The sequence below is a fragment of the Aspergillus costaricaensis genome (assembly GCF_003184835.1).
Source record: "Aspergillus costaricaensis CBS 115574 unplaced genomic scaffold BO79scaffold_5, whole genome shotgun sequence".
NCBI classification, from domain to species: Eukaryota; Fungi; Ascomycota; class Eurotiomycetes; order Eurotiales; family Aspergillaceae; genus Aspergillus; species Aspergillus costaricensis.
This window is the reverse complement of record NW_020291805.1, coordinates 460,773-484,376: the sequence shown is the minus strand read 5'-3', so window position 1 is coordinate 484,376 and position 23,604 is coordinate 460,773. Positions and strand designations below refer to the sequence as shown.

The 23,604-nt window shown below is 49.5% G+C and overlaps 5 protein-coding genes across 5 annotated transcripts; 4 read left to right on the top strand and 1 right to left on the bottom strand.

Moving 5' to 3' along the window:
- The first annotated feature begins 637 nt into the window (after positions 1-637).
- BO79DRAFT_167219 (protein MEMO1) lies at positions 638-1,982 on the top strand. Its single transcript, XM_025679368.1, has 3 exons — positions 638-893; positions 950-1,018; positions 1,075-1,982. Exons 1-3 carry the CDS (start codon positions 739-741, stop codon positions 1,946-1,948), a joined length of 1,098 nt encoding a protein of 365 aa, XP_025543093.1. The 5' UTR covers positions 638-738; the 3' UTR covers positions 1,949-1,982.
- Positions 1,983-3,700: 1,718 nt separating this feature from the next.
- On the top strand, positions 3,701-5,453 carry BO79DRAFT_277020 (glycoside hydrolase family 71 protein; the record flags this gene model as incomplete). The annotated part of the gene is made up of 4 exons (XM_025687792.1): positions 3,701-3,844; positions 3,894-4,422; positions 4,479-4,704; positions 4,759-5,453. The coding sequence occupies 4 exons, from the start codon at positions 3,701-3,703 to the stop codon at positions 5,372-5,374; spliced, it is 1,515 nt and encodes a 504-aa protein (XP_025543092.1). The 3' UTR covers positions 5,375-5,453.
- Positions 5,454-8,379: 2,926 nt separating this feature from the next.
- Positions 8,380-9,829, top strand: BO79DRAFT_207390 (uncharacterized protein). The gene is made up of 3 exons (XM_025682164.1): positions 8,380-8,838; positions 8,909-9,230; positions 9,280-9,829. Exons 1-3 carry the CDS (start codon positions 8,778-8,780, stop codon positions 9,731-9,733), a joined length of 837 nt encoding a protein of 278 aa, XP_025543091.1. The 5' UTR covers positions 8,380-8,777; the 3' UTR covers positions 9,734-9,829.
- Positions 9,830-11,793: 1,964 nt separating this feature from the next.
- Positions 11,794-13,670, top strand: BO79DRAFT_277019 (uncharacterized protein; the record flags this gene model as incomplete). The annotated part of the gene is made up of 2 exons (XM_025687791.1): positions 11,794-13,290; positions 13,344-13,670. The coding sequence occupies 2 exons, from the start codon at positions 11,794-11,796 to the stop codon at positions 13,668-13,670; spliced, it is 1,824 nt and encodes a 607-aa protein (XP_025543090.1).
- A 3,427-nt stretch (positions 13,671-17,097) lies between these two features.
- png1 (peptide-N4-(N-acetyl-beta-glucosaminyl)asparagine amidase) lies at positions 17,098-18,867 on the bottom strand. The gene is made up of 3 exons (XM_025689518.1): positions 18,138-18,867; positions 17,678-18,078; positions 17,098-17,626 (listed from the first exon to the last, which is right to left on the bottom strand). The coding sequence occupies exons 1-3, from the start codon at positions 18,671-18,673 to the stop codon at positions 17,211-17,213; spliced, it is 1,353 nt and encodes a 450-aa protein (XP_025543089.1). The 5' UTR covers positions 18,674-18,867; the 3' UTR covers positions 17,098-17,210.
- Positions 18,868-23,604: the final 4,737 nt, after the last annotated feature.

Below are 23,604 nucleotides of genomic sequence, written 5' to 3'. Positions count from 1 at the left end.
AGGCTGATATATAGAGTCGTTGGCTATAACAGGGCTGGGGAGTAGCCTTTTCCAGTGTGGTTGGGGAGAAGGATACCGGCGCGTCGGGGTCACGGGGGAAGCGTGAGCAAGACCGCGTTCCAATACACAAAATATGCGCTATTCCAATTCGGGGTAAATTGATCCGTCCATACCAGTGATGGCAGGCGATAAAAGATAGCAGATAACAGAACCTTGGATCCCGCCATAGTACTGTACGAGTAGCTAATTACTAGCTCCTCCGTAGTAATTTACTTACTATTCTCTCATATGAAAGACTACATAGTAGTATATGGTTCCAGACAGGCATTCCGCTTCGGGATTTAGCTGTATCGGTATCTACTCCAAACTCACAGGCACAAACGACCACGGCGCTGACAATCTAGTTCAACAAGGCCGGAAACGACTCCGGTTCTGCATGACCTCATGCTGGGTATTAGCTCCTTCCTGAAGAGTGTCTATGATCGGCATGCTGCCCTTGATGCTGTTTTGCGTCTTCAGAGCTTAGACCCGGCTGCATTCTTCATTGCGGGTACCGCAATGACGAGAGTTCCGCCTTCCCCGCTTCTGCCTTATCAAGCTGCCACCGACTGTTGTTCATCATCATCCCAACTCTTCACTTCAACTTTGCCCCATTCATACCTATATATACTGTATATACCATCGAAGCGTCTCTCTAATAACAGACCCTTCAGCTAATAGCAAGTCAAGCGGCTCAACATGGATGCTCGTGAAGATAGTCATGCTGGTTCATGGTACTCCGACGATAAATCCACCTTGTCCTATCAACTGGATCACTGGTTGCAAGAGGTACCGGATGAAATCGAGGGCATCGGCCAACTACCAGTGCCTGGTGCACGAATGATCATTGCGCCGTATGTATCGGAAAGCTAATTTGCATGTTGTATCTGACACTCTGATCTTTTCTCAGACACGCAGGCTATGCATACTCCGGACGGTGTGCCGCTTTCGCCTACAAGGCCCTGGACCTGTCACAGGCGTGAGTGATAGCCCTCTAGCCTCACTCGCTGTTTACTAAAGTAAATGAATGTATAGTAAACGAATCTTTGTTGTCGGACCATCGCATCACCATTACTTCACGACGCTTGCCCTTCCTGAGTTCACTTCATACCATACCCCGCTCTCTGACGACCCTCTACCGCTTGATACCGAGTTCATTGCCAAGCTACGTTCAACCAAAGCAGTGTCACGAAATGGGCTAGAATTGCAATTCACCACCATGTCTCGCTCCGTGGACGAAGCTGAGCACAGTATCGAACTGCACCTACCTTACATCCACCGTCTCCTACAACGCCAGCGGCCGAACCAGCCAACATCCCAATATCCGCCGCTGGTACCTATATTAGTGGGTGCTGTTACTGAGTCGACCGAGAGGGCTTTCGGAACCTTGCTTGCTCCGTATATCGATGATCCAGAGAATGCTTTTGTCATCAGCTCCGATTTCTGTCATTGGGGGCAGCGGTTCCGTTACACGTACTACAGCCCCCAGGCTCCTAACCCTGGGCCCAGCATCCCCGTTTCCGCTCCAGGCCTCCCTCAACCCGGGATTGATGGCGATAGTGTAACCGATCAGATGGAGATGGTGTCTACTGGTCGCTCCTTGAAATCGCGGGAACGTATTAGGAGCCGAGAACCACCGATTCACGAGAGTATCTCGGCAGTTGACATTGCGACCATGGCAGCTATTGCCACCGGAGAGTACGCACGTTTCTCAACGATACTCAAGAATACAGGGAACACTGTGTGTGGCCGTCACCCCATCGGCGTGATAATGGCTGGTATTGAAGATATTAGAAAGAATGAAGGGGAGAAGGGCAGATTTCGCTTCGTCCGATATGACCGCAGTTCAAATGTGATAGAGGTCGATGATAGCTCTGTGAGCTACGTTTCTGCCTTTACCGTGCTCTAGGTTAACACATGCTCACTGCAAACTGAGAAGTCAGAGGAATTGTCATCTGTATCCAATCCTTGCTCGGGACTGTGAATAGCCGCGTGCCTTCAGGCTCTCTAGTATTGTGTAGGAATCATTTTACAACTACTGCCATTCAATATGTCTTTCGGATAACTTCGCCTTCACCCTCCGCGAGAAAGCGGCCTGCTTATCCCCACAGCAGCATTTCCCGACCAAGGAATGAAACCCTTGAGAGATTGAGATCACCGGTCCTGCGGCCAGGGAAGGGTAGCATAGAGGTAGTATTGCTAAGATGGCCACTCTTCACTCTTGTTGGGCCATTGGTTAATGCCCAATCAACGAGGTTGAAGCTCGAAGAGTCTACTTACTATACCCGCCATGACTCTCAAGACGACATGGTACTCCCGGAGAGACTTCAGCAGGCGTCGACGAGGACAAACGAGCGATGGAAGATCATTGTCACATGGGCTCCCGATGGAAGCAAAGAAGGTTCGCCGTTACACGGCAATGGAGGGGGTTGGATTAAGGTAACTCGGCCACTCCGGGGCAATAACCCCAAAGAGACTGGAGAAAAAGCCTCATGCCTGCCGTTTCTTGCTCACTGCATGGTGCCGGTTTGCGGCGGGGCTACATATGGTCCGATTGTCTGGTGATAGGATCGCGTGGCTGACCTGCCTGCCCGGTTACCCCGCAGCTTTGCGCGATGGTCTGCCGGGGATGGAGGAAAAAGCAAGTCGAAACCCTTCGTGCATGATGCAGTGTTCAAAAGGTTGCATTGGGCTGAAGGGGATGTTTGGCATTGGTACGCTGGGGCTGGTGTTGACGGCAGCCGTTAGCCAGTGACACTCTCCAACGACACCCTTAGTCGTGCGACTGCGGAGGTTTGGCACCACCCAATCGATGAAGATGAGCTTAAATTGAAGTCCTACATCTCGTAGAATTCCTAGCCAATCCGCAGTCAGAAGTGTTGGCTCAGCATTTTGGCTTTCTGACCCGTGCGGTCTCTCGGATACTTCCGCAGCTTGAGCCAGATTCCTCAAGGTTTTTTCCAAACATTTGCGCCTTCAGGGCTCCAATGGTGTTCCTGTTTTGTCTTGGAATTGGACCCCTACGGTGATGCTCTTCACTCTCATTCGATTCTAGTTTGATCACTTCTGGCGATCTGTTGACTCTATTGTTCCCGTGGCGTGGCCAACGTCGGGATGTGCCTTCTGTGCCCGGGTGGATAGATCCATTCCCTGTCACCGTTTCCAAAGTCTAGGTCGTAAGACAGTCGGAGACAAATTGCAAGGACGGCGGAGATTGCCAAATGTTGTCACACACGCACACCGGGGCGCAGATGGTTGTTGGTTCAGGCCCCATGATGCCACAGGTTGAGGTGTGTCGGTATTTGCCGACATACAGACGACTCAAGGCGACTATAAAAGGCGTCAATGGAAGCTGTTTCACTTCTATCAATTCAAAATCAGAGACCTGAAGTTTCAATCCAACAGGTAAGCCAAGTATTTGAGTCTTCCGGAGATAGTCTGCTGAAACAGAGGGTTGACTAGCATCTTTGTTGCGAGACGACAAAGAGCTGCATCTAAGAACTATATCATCTGCACTGCCCACGCTCGTTCTTCGCGTGTTTCCGTGGTCAGTCTTTCCTTGATTGCAGATCTAGAGGCGCTTGAGGCGTCTGCTTTGTCCCTTCTTTATCTCTTTTGCGTTCTGTTGGCTTAGTCTCGATCACTTGTTGATATTTCGAAGATGAAGTTTTTCAAGTTACCCGTTCTGGCCCTGGCTGGGCTTTTTACCGCGGCGAGCTGTGCTCCCACGGGCCAGAATACTACTGTTCCGGTCAATGGCACTACTGAAGCGTCGACTGATCGACTGGTCTTTTGCCATTTCATGGTAAGCATCCCATTGGATGTGATATGGCTGGGCTTCACTAACAGATTAGATCGGCATTACTAGCAACCGACAGAGCGCTGCGGACTATGATGATGACATGAAACGTGCAAAGTCCCTGGGCATCGATGCCTTTGCGTTGAATATTGGGGTTGATCCCTACACTGACACGCAGCTCAACTTTGCGTACGAATCGGCCGCGCGCAATGACATGAAAGTCTTCATCTCCTTCGACTTCAACTGGTACAATACCGGACAGGCATCTACTGTTGGACAAAAGATTAGGCATTACGGAAGCCTGCCGGCTCAACTTAAGGTCGATGGCAAGGTCTTCGCATCCTCATTTGCGGGAGATGGTCTCGACATCAACCAGATGCAGTCCGCCGCCGGTACTGAAGTTTTCTTCGCACCGAACTTCCACCCTGGCCAAGGAAATTTCGGCAATATCCAGGGAGCATTGAATTGGATGGCCTGGGATAACAATGGCGATAACAAGGCACCAAGCGCTGGTCGCAACGTGACTGTTGCTGATGGCGATAAGGCATACGTCAATGCTCTGAACGGAAAGCCTTATATTGCCCGTATGTATCCCTCTGTGTTGTGGATGTGTTGCATCAGTCTTGCTAACATTATGCAGCTGCTTCTGGATGGTTCTTTACGCACTTCGGTGGTGAGGTATCCTACAGCAAGAACTGGGCGTTTCCCTCGGATCTGTTGTGGTACAACCGCTGGTTCGAGATTCTGAACCTTGCACCTCGGTTTGTGGAGATTGTTACCTGGAATGACTACGGCGAGTCGCACTACATCGCACCGCTGGCCTCTCCACACACCGATGATGGCGCATCCAAATGGGTCATGGACATGTAAGTCACCTGCCGTCTTCACAGCCAGCAAGACAATACTGACCAGCGATTCAGGCCCCACGACGGTTGGCTCCAGATGTCGAAGCCCTTCATCGCTGCATACAAGAACGGCGAAAAGTCACCCGACAAGTACATCACCGAAGAGAAGTTGATCTACTGGTACCGGCCTACTCCAAGGAACATCAACTGTGATAGCACCGATACTACCATGGACGGCAGTCCCAACAACTCCTCTGGTAACTTCTTCCGCGGGCGCCCTAACGGATGGGAGTCCTTGCAGGATTCGGTCTTCGTTGTCTCCTTGCTCAAGTCCCCCGGCACAATCCAGGTGGCTTCCGGACAAAACAACCAGAAGTTCGATGCACCAGCCGGCGCCAGCGCCTTCACTGTGCCCATGGGCGTGGGACAGCAGAAATTCGCTCTCGTCCGCGACGGCAAGACAGTGCTCAGCGACACCAGCCTGAAGGACATCGTCAACACGTGCATCTGCGGAATCTACAACTTCAATGCATACGTCGGTACGGTGCCGGCTCCGCCCACCATTGACAAGCTGGGCCCAGCTGGTCTGTCGGCCCTTCAGCAGGGCTTGCGCGTGGCATGTCCGACCAACACACTGGGCCTGGGGTCAGTTGCGTCGGCTACGCCTATCCCGACTCCCTCTCCTGCATGAGCCATTACTTGGAGGAAAGTTAAGCTAAGACCATGTATCTTAACGTAAATGTATGGCCTGTACTTGATCTCCGTTGTCACACACTCATCCATTCATTCAACGAAGAGAGAGACTCGCTTTGACTGGAAGGATCCAAACATTCATTCAAACAATGCATTACTCCATTCTACCAACTCCCAAGTTCACCAGTAAACCAGTAACCCACCCCCATAAACTTAAGCACCACACCTCCCAAACCACCACCTCCTCAACCACTCCCCCCTAACCACCCCCGAAATCTCCGCCCCAGGACACAACAAATCAAACCCATGAAACGCCCCAGGCCAAACATGCACCTCACACTGCACCCCATCCCTCAACAACCTCCTCGCAAACTCCACCCCCTCATCCCTCAACGTATCCGTACTCCCCACATCCAAATAAACCCCCTTAGACATCCCCTCCTCACCCCCAAGCCACCCCGCCCTCCCGGGCGCCGAATACTCACTCACCACCGACCCCTTCACTCGACTCCCACTCCTCTCCTCCCCAAGTAACGCCCTCCACGCCCTCTCATTATCATTCCGATCCCAGACCCCTATCCCCTCGAACTCCATCGCAGACGCAGAGTCATTCCGATCATCCAGCATCGGACTGAATAGCATGGGCCCTGGGTTCCTGTCCCGGAGAAGCAGGGCTACTTAGTCCCGCTGCGAGACATCCGCCTGCGGAGACCCCTATGACGGCTATTCTGTCCCTGTCGATGCCGAGGGAGGCTGCGTGCGTGTAGAGCTAAAGGAAGCCGGCGTAGGTGTCTTCTAGGGGGATTGGGTTCGTGAGGAAGGAAAGGGAGGAAGGTTTGTAGGTTTGTGAAGCGGTTGCCGGTTGTGAGGCCGCCGCTGTGGATGTGGTAGATTGTTGGGAGAGGGATGGTGGTGGTGTTGCTGGTGGTTGGGTAGTGGGTTGGGTTGCGTCGGAAGATGGAGATGGTTAGGGTTGTGATGTTTGTGGTGGTGATGATGATGATGATGGTGATACTACTCAGCAGTAGTTGAGTATATGGATATCACTTCTGCTACTATAAGACGAATAGATTCTGAGTCTAAGTGTGATAACAAAATACTTAAAGCTTGGCTAGGCTAAGTCATGCTGATATTATATTGTCTGTCTCTATACTACTTGGCTGTCTTTGCGACCCGGTCGTGCCTCAACTACTCCCTTGCTCCCACAACTCACGAGCTAACCCTCCTTGCAATGATTGTACAACCGTTCCTTATCATAGATGCATGTAGCCAGTGGCATCTATTGCCTCTTATGCTACACTGCATTGCTAGCTACATTATAGTTGCAGAGTATTGCCCGTTATGGCCGGTTGCTGCATCCCTAGCAGAGTATAACCACGTATAATTATTTTCTGCTAGCCGGCTAGTATTGCTAGCTTAGAAGAGAATATAGAGTTATCACACAAAGCTGCGTACTAGCCAATTGTGCAGCTGAATAGAAGAGGCATGAAAGAGCCAGCATAAGTCATGTGCACTCATGCTAGGCCTTGCCCGTCTGAGATTACTCGTGCTGCTCGTCATGTTGTGTCTCTACAGTGTCAAGCTATCCCTCTTCATAATGGAACTGGCGGCTCGCTCAACGGAGAAGAAGGCGGTTACTGAAGCCTCCCGAGAGACACATCATGACTTCTGTTGTGGCTAAAAAGATCTCGGCCAGTTTGGTGATGATGAAATCAATATTCCATCACGACCAAGCTCCTGTTTCGCCCTTGGCCTCAACCTCGCTTCTTCCTCGTCGGACTGCTTGGTGCCTGCGTCGAGGGGTTCTTTCATATGTTGTTTGACTATAAAAAAACCCATCCGATGTATATGAAATCATTACTGACAGATACAGCTCCCTACCTGTTTCCATCTATCAAAAGAGCAAGTGCCATCGAACCGGTATCATGAAACTTCCGATGACTTGGTTTTATAGTCGCTTCCGTCTCAGTTGGTATCTTGACGTCCGTGACCGGCTACTACGTCCTGTTAAATTATGTCAGAACATACAAACCAGAACAATACCAGTAACCAGAGAGGGATTTCTCTTTTGGCCTACTTGGTATCTGTTTCAACAAATTATCTGACGGTTGTCTTCAGTTTCATTGACACCCGGCTTCTGAGTATTGAGGCCGACTCTGGACACCCCAAGTGGATTATCGACTCGGTCTGCATGTCAGACAGTGCTCCCCTGGCAGTATTGCTTTGGCCGCCTCGATCATCATGTTCTCAAGGGTTTTGTAGAGGCAACGGTGGCCTCCGTAGCGACAAACTATCACGGACCAGCTAGTCCGGAACATCGCGAGCGGAGTACCTTCTATTGACCCAGGGACGGTGATCAACGCTGGTGCCACGGATCTCGTAAGTCATGTGCCAGTGGAACTGTACCATTAGGTCATTGTCGCGTATAACAGAGTCGTAACACATCCACATTGTGTTAGGGTTGCAATGGCGTGCTGCAGTGTGTTAGGGGCGGTTCTTTTGGAGTGGGTGCATATTAAGGGGGAGAAATGATGGACGGGGCTACGGCAGGATGTAGCATATTCCCAGATAAGTATATTAAGAAATAGACTGGCCAGAGTAATCTAGTATAGAAGGATAAATGTTTAATCATTTCAATGCGGGGAAACATATCCATGGTACAATAGTAAAGATCCAGACCGGGAGAGATACTTGTATACGGGGGTGGACCTCGGGCCAGCTCAGCCCGACCAGTCCCTAAAAGATCGGAAGGAAAGACGCGCCCTGCGTTGGACAGAGAGATAGTGGCTGCCTGATGACCTGGCTAGCTGTCATACTATTTGCAAGTAACTCCGCCTGAAATCCGGACAAGCCAATGCCATCTGTGCCAGCGGAAACAGTTCCTCAGACTCCGACTGTCTCCGGCACAGCTTATCGGAGAGACTCGAGCGACTTATCGTGGTTTATCTCCCGCCGGCGCATTTAAACCACCACCAACCCCTGACCAAATAGTTCGCTGCATCTCACCGACTTTCTCGGATCTACTTTGCTTATGACCTGTTCTGACCGGCACAATGATCTTCTCCGGTGAGGCTGTCTTTTGTTGATATCTGCCACCCCAACAGTGTCTCTGTTCCTCGCCATGGATCTGTTCGGTTAAGCCTGGCGCTTACTGTCGGTTTCCCCTCTCTATCGCCTACTGTTGTCCATCACCCCGGATCTCGCGTGATCGATTTCCATTTCCTACCTCACGTTGATCTGTGTCTCTCAGATCATTGCGCATACTTGTGACCCATCTCGACTCTTACTTTGACACCATGGCTTGTTGACGGGTTGATCCCGCCTTGTGCTTATACTTGTGCTTCATTGATTGTTTTCCATCTCGTCTTTTGTCCACGTGCCATATCACGACGCCCGACGCCATGGCGCGCACCAAGCAGGGTGTGTTTTCTTGGGAAGATGTGTTGGCGCATCGCTACCAGAGTGCGTTATATCCCAGTTACCAGTCATTCTCCATATTCTGGTAACACACTAACCACCCATCGCTCACCAGACAACAAACCCTCCGGGCTCCCCAGGTCCCGTCGATACAGCGCCGTTCAAGGTCAACGGACGTCCTCCAAACCCGACACCAGGAAGGAATGGTCCATCCAGTCGCAAAGCGCCTTACTGGCCAGGCTATCGCCCGAGCTGCGACTCATGATCTGGGAGATGGTCCTGGGTGGCATGCGCATCCACATCGTACAGCGTCAGAACCGGCGAATGGGACATATAGTCTGTCCTCAGACCAGCGCATGCGATATTTGTCGCGGTGGACTTCCAGGCATGAAAGTGTCGGCGGGTCTGCTGGCGCTGTCGATGACATGTAAACAGATGTAAGTCATCTATGTCTACTATGTAGCTTATATACTAATATCCACTCAGCTACTGCGAGTCTATCTATATGCTCTACTCACTCAACACCTTTGAATTCAGCAACACCTGGTCGCTGACATACTTGCGACCCACCATCCCGGCCGACTTCTGGGACGCCATCCGCGAAGTCGAGCTCCGCTGGGCGTTCCCGGGCCACTGGCTCCCCTGCAAGGACCCCGTCAAGTCGGTCTACTTCTCCGCTGGCCGGCAGCAGTGGGTCGAGACATGTCTGGCTCTCACACACATGCAGGGCTTGCAGACATTTACGCTGCAGCTGAGCGGGAGCTGGTTCTGTGAGCCGGTGGAAAAGATCCCGGTGTTCTTGGAACCGCTGCGGGAGCTGCATCTGCGACAGCGATGGAAGTTGCAGCTGCCGAGGCAGCCGTACTATGTAAAGGAGATTCGGAATATCGATGGGGATTTGAGGAAACGAGGAATTGAGTGTGTGGTGAGGGTGGTTTAGCATGTCCTTTTATAGCGTAATAGCGTGCAGGCGATATATTTATACCCTAATAGTTGATGAACTGTTTAATGGATGGAATTGAGTGATTTGGATTATATTAAGATGAACACCTGCTTGGCACAGTAGACCACACTATATATCACACTCTGCTGCTTCACAATATATATATATATCACACCCGGCATAAAACTACTAGTAGTGGTAATGTACAGACAGAACCACGACACTATCCCCCAATAGCTACTAATTATTTACGCACCCAACTTAATTATACTTCCCAATTGCCCACTGTCATTACTACTACACTCTCTAAAATCTATGAGGAACGCAAACAATCAATACTCCTACAGAGTACATCCATCTCAAAACAAACACAGAACACAACACAACAAACTAACACATCAACATTCCCACCCATCACCACAGAAACCCCAAGACACCCACCAATCCAGTAATCACCTAATCCAGGGGTACACACAAGTCTACATTATCCGAAGAGATAGGTAAATAAGAAAAACACATCATCCAGCCGAGGAATGTACGTATGTATGCGTGTGGCGTAGAACAGGTTATGTAGAAGTAAAGTGTACCTATATCGATGGAGTGTGGATTTTGTGTAGTCTAATTTTGTTGGCATTCTTCGGCGTTTGACGTGTCTTGGATGGGTGCTTATTTGGTTGGGGGGTCTGTTTGTAGCTGATAGGCAATGGGATCAGGTTTGGTTGGTGGTGGGAGGGATGGTGGGATAACTAGTAGTTTGGGAATGGATCGTTCTTCTATAGGAGATAGATGAGATTAGTAGTATTCTGGAGTGGTGAGAGTAGCTATAGTAGTAGTTCAATTGGTCGGGAGTAGGGGTATTTAGTGATAATTAGGGTAGATGGACGTAGTATATATATAATTGTATAAGGATACTGATTCCTATGCTTCACTGTTCTCGGCTGCTTATGTCTACTAACTTATGTTGATGTCTAGAAGCCTACTACTAGTTTAAGCAGAGTGCTTACAGAGTGTGGCGTCGTGATGGATTATATTTAGGATCTCCAGAAGCTTCTTCTACGGTCAATGCTTGGGAGTGTATAGGGTAGTGGGAGTGTATAGGGTAGGGTGGGATAGGGTAGGATGTGAACATCAGCAAAGCTAGGTGCATGCATTCTTCCTTGACCTACTGGAAGAAAACAAGCTTATTACCCTCCAGCACTTTCTAGGTTGTACACGTCAATTCAGCTGTTGTGGTGGCTGGTGGCTGGGCAGAGAGGAATGTGTGGACATTCTTGACAAGGAGGCGAGTGAATTGCGAGATGGGAGGTTGATGAGGCTCGATTGATCGGTTCCATGGATGAGATGTTCATCTTCATTTTATTCATTATGGACAGAGTCAGTTCTGGAAGGGATAGTTTATGTTGTAAGCTGGATGGGTGGAGGTTATACAAGTACAGATGGGAGGGAAGAGGAGAGTGACATCAATTGCATGTACCTGGATTCTTTAGCGATAGACTCGCATTCTTGGGAATTGTGCCATTGACTTTTAGTCCGAGCAGTCAAGGAACTTCGAGGGAAGACTGAGGTAGACAAACCAGCTAGAGATGCGGTGCTGGTGTTGTCTTCCGCCGACTCAACATCTCCATCTCACGTCGACCAGACGACGCCAAAATTCCCGAGCAGTCTCCCCGGTTAATACTCCGCGGATACACCCTTCTTCTCTCACCTGTCTACTCACTGAGAGCCAATGAACTGGGGAGCAACCCTGGTGGAATGCCTCTTTCCCCCCAAGAATGGACAGCCGACATACCAAGCCAAACAACAAACAACCCAATTTACGAGTCGGTTCCACTGATGTACATCCAGCTTCCCAGCTTAAGCTAACAGCACCAAAGGGGGCAGTTTGTTGTTCAGTCCATCGCTATGGATCGACCGTCAATAATCATATCAGACCTGTTAAATACATATCACTTCAACATGCAGCCATATAACTCAAATTCTTCTTCTCTTCCCCAGCCCCATCTGTTCACGTCGTGCTACATGCTTGATCCTCTGTACGACCTTAGTGATCTACAACCATGCGACAGGCCATATCCACCCGCACCTCTGGTGCAATTCGAAGGGATGTTCAAATAGCTCAAGCTTCCGCCGTCCCGTATTCTTCGTACGGAGGTTCGTCATCTACCTACGACGACGGTCAGTGGCACGGAGGATATTCGTCGGGCAATTCGTACGGTCAGCAAGGTTCAAACGGTCAACAATCGGGGCAGTCAGGCGATATGTCCTCAGGAAGCGCGGGCACAGGAAGCTCAGGCTCGAGCGGTGCCTCCAACAATGCAGGAGCTCAAGGCGGTGCTGCCGCCCAAGCCAGTCCTGTTGCTTCGACAGAAAACTCAGCTTCATCGTGGTCTGAAGGGAGTTCCGCCAACAGTGCCCAGGGCAATACCGACTCGTGGACTAGTCAATATGTTCCAAACTCGCCGTCTCCATCTGTTGTAAGCGCGACATGGGAGACTTCGGCCATTCCCACACAAACAGGCAGCTGGACGACAATGACATCGACCACTTCTAAAACCAGCAATAGCACACCCACCCGCTCGAGCACTACCGAAAAAGAAACGCCCGCCAGTACAACACCAGCGGCCTCCGCCGGAGGTACCTCGCATGGCCCTACCCCCCTGTCTACCAAGTTGGCTATCGGCCTCAGTGTCGCAATGGCGGTCGTCGCCATCCTAGGATTCTTCGTGTGGTCATTGCACCGGAAGAAGCGTGCCTTGCAAAAGGCGATAGCTGGTAACAAGGCCAGGGACGAGAAACCAGACCCTAGCCCACCGCAGCCCTCTATTATGAAGAGGTACGCCAGCAGCTTCTGCAATGGTGTATCAACCATCAAGTTCAAGTCCACCAGATCGCGTCTTCGTTCTAGTTCAGTGCGTCTGCCTGGAGCTCCCAAGTCGGAGTACAAACCGATCAAAGACTTGGCACTCAAGGTGTATGCCAATGGCCGCGGAATGTTGCGTACAGCTGCCAACATTGCACGGTCTACTTGGCAGAAGTCCCACGTACATGTTCCGCGCCCTGCTTCTGAGTACATGCACGATCCTGACAGTGTGATACGAGATGGCTTCCGCCAAATTCATCGGTCATACTTGTCCCTGCCTCAGGCGCGCAGCAGCAACAATAATAACAAGGATAACAAGGACATTCATCCCGCACTGCGCGGTCTACATTCCTCGACTGAGACATTAGTCGGGGCAGACATGGGCAGAATCAAGGAAGTCACCGTGTCCAACACTCCTCCAAGAGAAGAGACCGGCAGGATACCAGAGGCCAATGTCGCAACAGTAGAAACCATTTCGCGAGGAACATCGACCAACTCCAGTTCCCCGGCCGTTTCTAGAAGCCCTACCATCGAAGTCCCTACTATCGAAATACCCACTTCTCCTGGAGCACCACCAATTTCATTGGCTCGTGTGTATCGCGTCGACATGGACTTCCGCCCTGTGAGCCCTGAGCACATTGGACTGAAGGAGGGGCAAACAGCTATCCTGCACCTAGTGTACGAAGACGGATGGGTAAGACACCAACCTTGTATAGCCTACTTTATAACTCTAGCTAACATACTCAGGCACTGGTCACCGTCCTCGAAACCAACAAAGAAGGCCTTGTCCCTCGGGCATGTTTCTCCGCGCAACCAATACGGAACCAAGCCCAGTACCTCGGAAACAACATCAGCATCTCGACAGATCACGTCCCTCGCTCGCCGCGTCCAGCGACTCCCACGTCACCATGTGAATCCACATCTGATGGCGACCTCGGGCGGTTCTACTCGAACTGCGTGAGTCCGGAGCTGCCGCCAATGGACGATGAGAGGCCACAGACCCCGAAGCTGAAGTCTTTGCCGTCGATTGCAAGTTTCCTTAAATCACCTCCAAGCTTTAAGAGCATGGTTTAGGTGATGAGCAGCATTCGCTTCCTGTAAATATTCGGTGTGACCCGTGTTAAGCGACGGGCGCACTTTATTGTATATATACATGATATCATAATGTCTTGTGCGGATACCTATAAATTCTATTGAAGATATCGAGAGACATCAAGATGGTCAGAGGATGTCCAAGTAGGAATTTATGCCAATGTATTGGCAGTTAGTCTCAGGGCCAATTGACCTGCCACCTTTCTGGGAGAGATGGATCCATCTTTACCATGCTTCTCCTGCGAAAGCCTATCTTCTTGCTCATCTGCCTCATCAGGCTTCTTGCTCGAACGACCACTTATTATCACAGTGGCTTCTCGCTAGGTTGCTCACTAGAGCATTTGTTCGTTGCTTGCCTTTGACACAAGCGCAATCACACCACAGATGGCAAGCTCATTGATATATATGATGGTGCCTAGTAATATCGCTTCTTGTTACATGCGCTGCGAGACGTTTGACATGAAAGAAAGCAGAAATGTCCAGAGCATAGTCTTCTACATGCTTTCTTTTTCTATATATATACTATGCAAATGTGTATATATCACAGGATGATACCAAAAGGATTCTTCGTGCAGATTCAATGTCTACTACGCACTACCTAACATTAAATAAACTTTGTAGAAGTACCTTATGGGTAATGTCCTTCTATCAAAGAACTATATACTAATACACAGCTTTTACTAAACCAATGAACATACTACCCGTAAATATTCCATAACTATCTCACAACACATACCTACAGATGCAGCCCAAGCATACATACATACATCGTGTACGGCAGAATAAAATACAAATACACAGCAATACCATGACCACACAATCGCACACTCACATGACACCACAACTGACGAACCACAAGCGCCCGTTCCAGTGCAGATCACCGCCGATTTCATTTCCATCTAAATATAGCTCTTTATGCTATCAGCCTTTCTTAGCTGGTGGGTTTGCCGTGCGGGGTCCTCTTCTTCTTCTGCTGCTTCCATCTCTATTATGTTAATGGTTTTATGTATTAACATAATTGTTCAGTATATGTCTATACAATGTGTATCTAGTTAAGAGTATTATCATTTACGAAGTTTCCCTATACGTATATATGGCTGAAGCTTAAAGTACATGGACAACATTCCTGTTCCTGAACCATACCTCACTACTACCCTCTATACCCACACCACAGATCACACACTAACTCACTCACTCCATAACCCCAATCCAATTAAATTATAATTAATCAATCAATCAACAACCCGGATTCCATCCCTGTCTCACTTCCACTCCCAGTCTCACCTCATCCTCTGAACCATCATCCGACACCCGAACTGACGCAGTCAATAAGTCACTAGTCAGGTACAAGTTTACACACACGGTCGGGTAATTCCTATCCTTCTTTACCCGTTCTACTATCCATCCATCCACTTATCCCAATGCATCTTCTACTACTACTATCTTTCCAATCTACAGTAGTATCCACAGTACGGAGTAGTAGTACTTACTACACAAGGTAACCCGGCCCACTCCACTCCTCTCCACCTATACATACCCCGAACCGATTGAACGTGACCTCCAGTTTGAAGAATAATGATGCCTGTTCTGGTGATCAAATCCAACCCGTTCCTGACCTGACCTGGACCCGTTTCCACGTTCCAACCCATCCTCCCTCCATTCCATCTCTGAAACCTTAGCATCACGTTCTCATATCATACTTACTTACCAACTTACATTGGTATGTTCAATTGAATGATTACATACATATCCAAGACATAGAAGACAATGGTGTTGTAATTCATTCCCCAAACCGGGGAGGGAAAAAAAAAAAAAGGCCCCCAAGGATTCATTTGATCTAGCGTAACCTGTTTTGGCCTTTGGGGAGGGTCGTCGGGGTCTAGGCTAGTCTAAGACGGGTTGAAATTGTGGGTTTCTTAAGTGGAGAGAGAGAGAGAGAGAGAGAGGTAACTACTAACTAGGAAAGTAAAAAGGGGAGGGAGGGGGGTGTGGGTTTGGAGAGTTGGACCCTGAATTTTCTTTCCCACTCGGTTCGAAGTTTCTTGGCTTGGGGTATCTTCCATTGGGTAAGGGAAAGTAAATTCGGCTGGTAGGTTTGGTTTGGTGTGGTTTGGTTGGGGGAAATTAAGGGTTCTTTTTTTTTTTTTCTTCGGTCTATTTTCGTTCGAGCTTTGTGGAGGGTATTATGTTTCATTATCATGTTTCTTTATATTTTTTTTTATTCTCTATATTATTCGTATGTAAGTATGTGCGTATGGCCTGATAATTGTATGAGGGTAGGTCTGGTCGGGTCAGGGTCTGTTGGAGAAGACGGATGGGGCAGGCAAGCCTGGAGGGTCCGTTCAACTTCCGGAAAGTCCGGGCGAGGCGCGAAGAAAGTCTTGATCATGGTGCGTGTAAGTTCATCCTCTTCAAGGTCCAGACAAGGCATAGGTTTACCCCATAACTACGATCTATTGATCTTGATAAGGGTCTCGACCAAGACAAAGTGGATATCATTATCATCTTGAAGATGATCGTGTCGAACTATCTGTTTATCCACAGTGCAAGGACACAAAAAGAGGGCAGAACTAATTTAGTACGAATTGGTTGGATTGCAATACGAACGGCTTAATCTGGGCGACGCACGTATCCTCCCATCTACGCATGGTGGTAAAAAATAATATCAGTAGATGTCAATTCGGTATCTGAGATCGCCAGGAGTCAGAACAAAAATGGAAAATGAAGGTGCCGCTGCGCCTGTCAGACCCCAGCGCCGAAACAAGTGTCTCATAAACGCGGCAATGACTGGCCAACGCCAGTGCTTGGCATGCACCCTAACAAAGAACACGGGATGAAAATGAGAATGAAAAAATGGAAATGATTATAAGGAAATTAATATGGAGAAGCTGAGGAAATGCTCAAGGCTAAAACGAATCCAAATGAAAAGCCTGTCACGATCGCGCCTCCCAACCTGCCCGTTTCCCCAAGGTATCCGATTATATAACCTGAAAATGCATCATAAATAAAGGAAAGGAAATGATCTGGTGGTGGACAAAGTGTCACAGAGTAAAGGAAATCCAGAATGAATGAGTAGATAGAATAGGATGATCAAAGACCATCACTAAACAAAAAGTGTTGTTGGCGAACACTAGTAGTGTTCGCAGCCCGCCGACCGAGGCAGTTGCCTCGGGCGCGGCTGGGCGAGAAACGACCCGATTCTCGTCCGGACGTGAGCCCGAACGCCGGCAGAGGTGTCATTAGAATCCATACGGAAATGCTCCCTAGCAGTGGAGGATGTAGCGAGTCGTGAAACATGCGATGCCGCTGATGTGAATCCGATAACAGGCGGAGGCCAATCGTGTATCTCGTGTCATGTGTCGTCCATCGAGAAACGGTCCAGCCAGATTATGTGGTCGTGTAGGGTCGTACCTTGCGGGGAACCGAAGTCCCGACCGGTCGCTGCGTACCGATCAAGAGGCACCGAGCCTTACTTGCCGCAAGGTGACATTATGGGGGTTGAGGGCTGAGACACGCGCAAAGTTACCGGCCGTTGTGCGATCCGTCGGGGCCAGAATGGCCATGGTTTCTCTGCCGAGTGTCGAGCCATTCCATGGGAACGTCCTGCCGCGAGGCGGGCGTCTTCTGATCCTCGGGGCGCCCGGTGGTGGTGTTCTGGGGGAAGAGGTTGTTCAGTTCGGCAGCAAGGGCGGACGCAGTGTAGGCGCGCAGCTCTCTCTCTTCACGCTCATCCTCCTTCATCAGGCGTCGCTGATCCGTCTTCGAGAGGTTCTCCCGGCGCTTCTTCCGGATCTCGTGGATCACCCACACAAGCACCTCCTCAGGAGCACGGTTTCGGGCCTTGCCATGCCGTGTCGGGCTTCGAACATAGCGTCTAGTAACATCGGTAGCTCCATCGATCGAGAAGGCAACGCAGTAGGAGATCTTCCGTCCCCAACCTATAGCTATGATTAGCGAATGTCAAATCAGACGAAGCCGGATACACATACCCTCAGTGTAGAGACGGGGCTGATCCCAGGCCTCCTCACAAGCATCTACATGCACCCAGCGGCGCTGATGCTCAGAGTAAACCTCAGTCCAGACGTGATCCTCGGCGTTCCACACCCATCGTACACGGCCACCAAGGGCTCTGCAGAACATGCTGAAGCAGTTGGCCCATTCACCGGCACGTCCCCGTCGAGTTTGCAGCAGCTGCCACACATCCGAGTAGCGGGGAAATCTCTCGTAGGAGCCACACATTCCTTCGGAGCATCGGTATAATTCGACACGAGTGGCACCACGTGCGGTCTCGTCAGGCGACGGGGGAGTCATTCCTTGGGCGATTGAGGGCGAGCCACATCGAGCACATGGGGGATTGTTGACGAATTTGAAGAAGCAGTTCTTGAACCACCTATATTGATATTGATTAGTAAAGCCCATGAGACGATTGAATTATCAAAAAAAACGTACCTTAGAAGCGCCCGAATGACGCAGTCCTGGTATCCCCATTCCGGCTTTCCTCCTACACTAGCTGCCTGAGCCTGCATAATCTGACTTTCTTCCTCTGCTTCCGAGTACAACCGGTCGAGAGGGATATGGGCGAGAGCCTCATCTAGAAGGCCTGGGTTCTCATATTTGGTCGGTGTTACAGAAAGAACGTGGAGAAGGTTGCGAAATTTGAGGGAAGCCGGATCTTGTGGGGGAGCAGGAACGATAGGTAGACTGCGGAGTAGGGGTGATTGAGCAGACGTTTGCGGAGGCATTTGAGGAGGGTATTGGGCGGCGGTCGGAGGCGGTGGTGGTGGTGCTCGCGAGGGATGAGGCGGGTACAGGCCAGAGGACATAGCCGCGGGCGCTGGGGATTGTGTGCGGGAGGATGCTCGGGACTGTTCCTGAAGCTGGTTGAATCTCTTGTTGCGCATCAATTGTTCGAAAGCGTTGGTGAGTTCCGAGGCGTCGAAGTTCTCAGGCTGCAGCGCCGGGTTGTGGTGTCGACCGTCCGCCATGGTGGTAGGGGGTAGGGTCAACGACACCAGCAAGTGTAAGACGTGTGAATCTCCAGATTGGGTGATTTGCGATAATCCTGGGTATTTAAGATCGACTAGTAACGTGTCTCCAGACGCAGTGAGGAAACACGAAAGAGATGAAGGTCGGGATGGATGGAAGAGTGATGTCGACACAGGCCAGGTAGTAGTAGGTGGGAAGGTCCGTCAGGTCGGTCGATTGTAATGATAGTCGCACAGCCTAGCCAGGCGGTCGCCACGCTTGGCGCTGGTCAACGTAACCGCCACGACTACGGAGGGATCAAGGTGGTGATGAAGATGGGAGGATACTGAAGCCAGATGTCGAGATGGCTACAGTATAATCGAGTAGTGTGAGAATGGATAAAATTATGTCAAAGTGTTTTAACGACCGAAAGGGTATAGGAAGGGTTTGGTTTGGAGAGGAGAGGAGTGGGCGGGCGGCAGGGGGACCGAAAGGGGAGCGAAGAGGAAAGGAAGAGAGAGAAAAGAAGGAAGGGAAAGGGAAGAAAGAGAGAGAGGAAGAGAGCGGTTAGAAGAGGAATGAGGAGGGATGGTTGTTGAAGATACCTACGACGAGGTAGGGAAGTAGTAGTTCCTGGGGAGGGAGGGAGGGAGGAGAGTAGAGAGAGTAGAGTAGAGAGAGAGGGAGGGAGGGAGGGAAGAAAGGGAAGGTAACTAACTGAACTGCTAAGAGAGAGTCGAGAAGCAGTTACGCAGACCGTGGCCGAACAATACGCAATACTAGTAGTAATACGACGACGGAGGGACTGACTAGTCACAGGAGAGGTGATGATTTTTCTGGCCATTGGCGCTTTTTCTCTCCACGCCAGCAGCGAGGGCGAAGCGTCGTCAGCCTTGAGCTCTTCGCCCCAATCAGGGCCCCGCGCCAGCACCGCAAGCCGCGTGTGTCCCGCCCCGAAACAGTTAACTGAACCATGGCCAAGACCCTCGCTCTCCTCGGTCCGCTGCTTTGCATTGCTGCGTCGCACTTACTGCCACGCACTTTTCCTCTCTTTCTCCTGCTGGTAGCATGGCTCCCTCCTCCCGGGTTTTGGCAATATTGCCTTGATGTTGATCAGTATGGTTTTCTGCCCGTACAGCCAGCCCTTTCCCAACCCAAACCCTCTGTTGACTCTCAAACTGCATCCATACGTTGCAGACTCTCCTCCGATCTTTTCCCCAATTATTGACCCCAACCTTCCCGCAAGTATATTTCTTCTTTGTCAATCACTCCTTGTCGCGATCCGATTAGGTCGATATCTTTGAACTTCAGGCTCCACTTCTTGAACCCGATGTCGATTCTCCCTGTCCATCGTGACCTCTTCTATGCTAACCAACGGTGTGGCTGTCTGCTTCTACAAAAAAACAACTACAACTCCATACTGCCCAATAAAACTACTATACGACTATACTAGTATGGACCACTGGTAGATAGAATTTAGACTATGTTTTTCCACCCTCTTTCTCTATCTCCACTTTCTTCCTAGGCCCTACAGAGAGGAGACACACCTGCTGATGAATCCCTCAAAAAGCTTGGCCATGTCCGCGTGGGTTGCACGTCGCGATCTGACATTGGGACTGGCTTTTCCCCTCAACCTCGTCTACGCAATCCTTGCACAGATTTTACTATGATCCTCAGAGCTTCATCATCTTCCCGACTACACCCTCCCCGTGGAGGTCCTGTCCCGCTATACAGAAGATTTGCATCTCCCGATCGGGTAACTGTCGAGCGCAATCTTCCGCGCTCTGGGTCCGCACCATGGGGATCTCGTTCGACGTCAGCCTGCCTGTCTTACGCGGCTCTCTGACCAACGGACTAAAAATGTCACCATCGTACGCTACCATGCGCAACGACCGTGCTCCGTGCACGTCGTGTCCACTTCAATGGTCGATACTAGGCACACCATCAACAGAATTTTAAGGAGCTCTTCCTCCACCAGGAGGGAAATTTCATGACTCCAACACCTATTCAGACACGAAACTCCAATACCTCTACCAGAAGGGGCAATTTGGCAGAGCGGCATGGCCCGTAGCCTTACGAGTATTCAATCCAGTGCTGGGATTTTTAACCCACTTCACCAAATTCCCCTCAGCTGACGAATCACGGATGAAGTCGAACCCGATTTTGGGTGCCGATTCTCTGGCAGACGAAGGGATTGGGCAAATAAGAGGGAGCTGGATAGTCATGTAAGGCTAAGAACTGCACTATTTGCCAGCTAAATTACTCGGAAAGCTGCCACAGAAGCAATTGGAGGGGCAGCATCGTATGCTGGCGTCGAACTATATGCTGGGTACGTCGTGGCCTTGAAGGATGTGAGGGTCATTTTAAATGAGCCCTCCTATAAGACGAGCAACCCAAACCCTAGCCGGAACAGACTTCAGCCGTCGTGTGGCCGGCGATGATCATGGTGATCTTGATGACTTATAAAAGCCAACCTTGATCAGGGTTCAGACTGCGCCTTGCACGGCAGACTTCTATATGTTTCAATTGGAGGACGACTCCATGATAGACACAGCGATCAGAAGACAATCATCGCGCCGTATGCGCACGATACCCTTGAAGCAAGCCCTGGGCAGTCCGTACGCATAAACGCCCTTTCTGTACATATAAGACGACCTGTCCAGCGCCCTATCTTCTTAGCATTAGAAGCACACGCGGCATCTGCACCCTGATGAATGTGAATCCCCACTCTGACAGTTCTCATGTACCACAAATCGCCAATTCATTTCCACCGTCATTTTATGTATCCCTCCCAAAAAGGAATTCCCTAGGCCAATCATTTCATGCATATAACACATCCAGAGAACCCTACGCCATTGGTTTTAATCATTCAGCTGAATGGCGGCGCTGAATGAACACCTGAACTCGATAACAGTTATACCGAGAGTGTTCAAGGAGAGAGAAAAAAAAAATACAAATCAAAATAAAAATCAAAAGAAGACCCGGAAACCCGACTTCTCCGAGTGTCCGCATATCTTCCTCCCTACCAACTCAAAGCGGAAAGTATCCAACGGAGATAAAACCAGTCGGCGTTACAGGATTACGGCATCCTTCCTAAACAGGACGATGGGTGGCGGAGACGCGCAAGCGTCCGTCTTGGCATGAGACAAGATCTGGCTAGAGGGAGCTTCCAGACCCATGGCCCTAAACCCGTTTCTGTTTGTTGTCCAAGATGTCAACAGTCAATACCACCGTCCTAGACCCTGGCTAGGGGGCTTGGCGTGGATACCTCATCCGGTTATGTGTGGCTTTGCTTTTTCTTTTTCCCTCTTCCTTCTGAGTTTAGTAAGTGGTAGATTGATTGCGAGAGAGAGTCACAACCCTTTCCAGTTCGTTCTCGGGTTTGTGTTCCATTCCATCGATGGTCGAGACCCTGGACGATCTCATCTCTTGTTTTTGAGGACATTCTATCCTACAGAGGTATATTTCCATGGTTTAGATAATTGACTTAAAATCTTCTTCACTACTACACTCTAGATAAGTAGGAAACAAAATATGGGGATGGCTAATATTAGCACCACCTTCACACACCAGGTAAGAACTAAGAAGATTGCAATTCCAGAGATCAGTTGTTTCTTGGTTGGATTACGCAGCACTATGCAGATGACTAAGTAACTAACTAAAGGGAACCCGGGCTTTACGGCATCCCACTTAACCCGAACTGAACTGTTTTTTTGAACCTGGACGCGGAATTGAACCCTTGAAACCGAACACGTGAGCCATCCCTTTCCCGATTGGTGAGAATCCTTCAATGTAAGGTGCGGTGGGTCTTTTATCGATGCTGAACTGGCATGATTACGACAACTCTTTTCTAGGTGGATTCTTCAGTGCCTGCCTGCCTCCAAAGAACAATACTGCACGGATTACTGAGCAGAAAGAAGAAGATCAACGGAATAATGGAGTCACGGAGTTAAAAACTGTGCGCGGCTCAAGCCGACAGAGATTCATACCCACATCTCTTTGTACCAGGTTTCATTGACCCAAGGATCACAGTCAGTTACTGAGATTACTTATCCACAGTTCAGTTGGAGGCACTAGACTACGTACAAATTAGTTTATCTAGTTGGTTGGTGGTTGGTGGTTTGTGGTTAGCGGGCCGTGTCATCGTGAAGTCATGATTAGATACTACTTGCAGATACGCTAACTATACTCTACAATACAATATACTATCCTATACTATACACAATATATGTAGATAGATACTACATAGAGTAAACTAGTCTAGGGATATATATATACATACGTATGTATGATGTGATGATGCAACCGCGACTGCATCTTCACCTGAGACAAACAGATAGATAGATAGATAGATAGATACACAGCATACTGTAGTAGATATGATCCAGTTCCTTGCTTCAGGTACTCGCGGACATACATACATGCATACTACACGCATACTTGCTTGATTCGCACACATACCGTATAGCATAACTTCAATACTGTGGATTCGCCATTATGAATACTACCTGCACCTGTTTGTCTGACTTCTTGCTAAGGTAGCATAGCAGGAAGGCAGGCAGGTAAGTAGATGGACATTGCCGCTGCGCTGCAGTACTACCGTTACTGTGCAGGATGTAGGAAGTATATACTATCTGTAGGTACTATTACTACACTTATACTCTAACTTTTTCCCTCTATTTACTCTGCAATCTATTGTTATAAATATATATAAAGTATTGTATGTTATATTAATCATAGCATTATCCACTTTCGAATATAAGCAATAAACTAAACAAATTAATCAATCTCATCTCTAACATACATTGTATGAACTGACTCAAGAAAATGATCTACAAAATATATGTACATGATGACGTACACCCCCAATCCGGGTCCCATAATCCCTTCTTTTTCCTTCCCGGGACGGGTAAGTATCTGCTTTGCTCTGCTCTTTGTCCCTCCCGGGTAC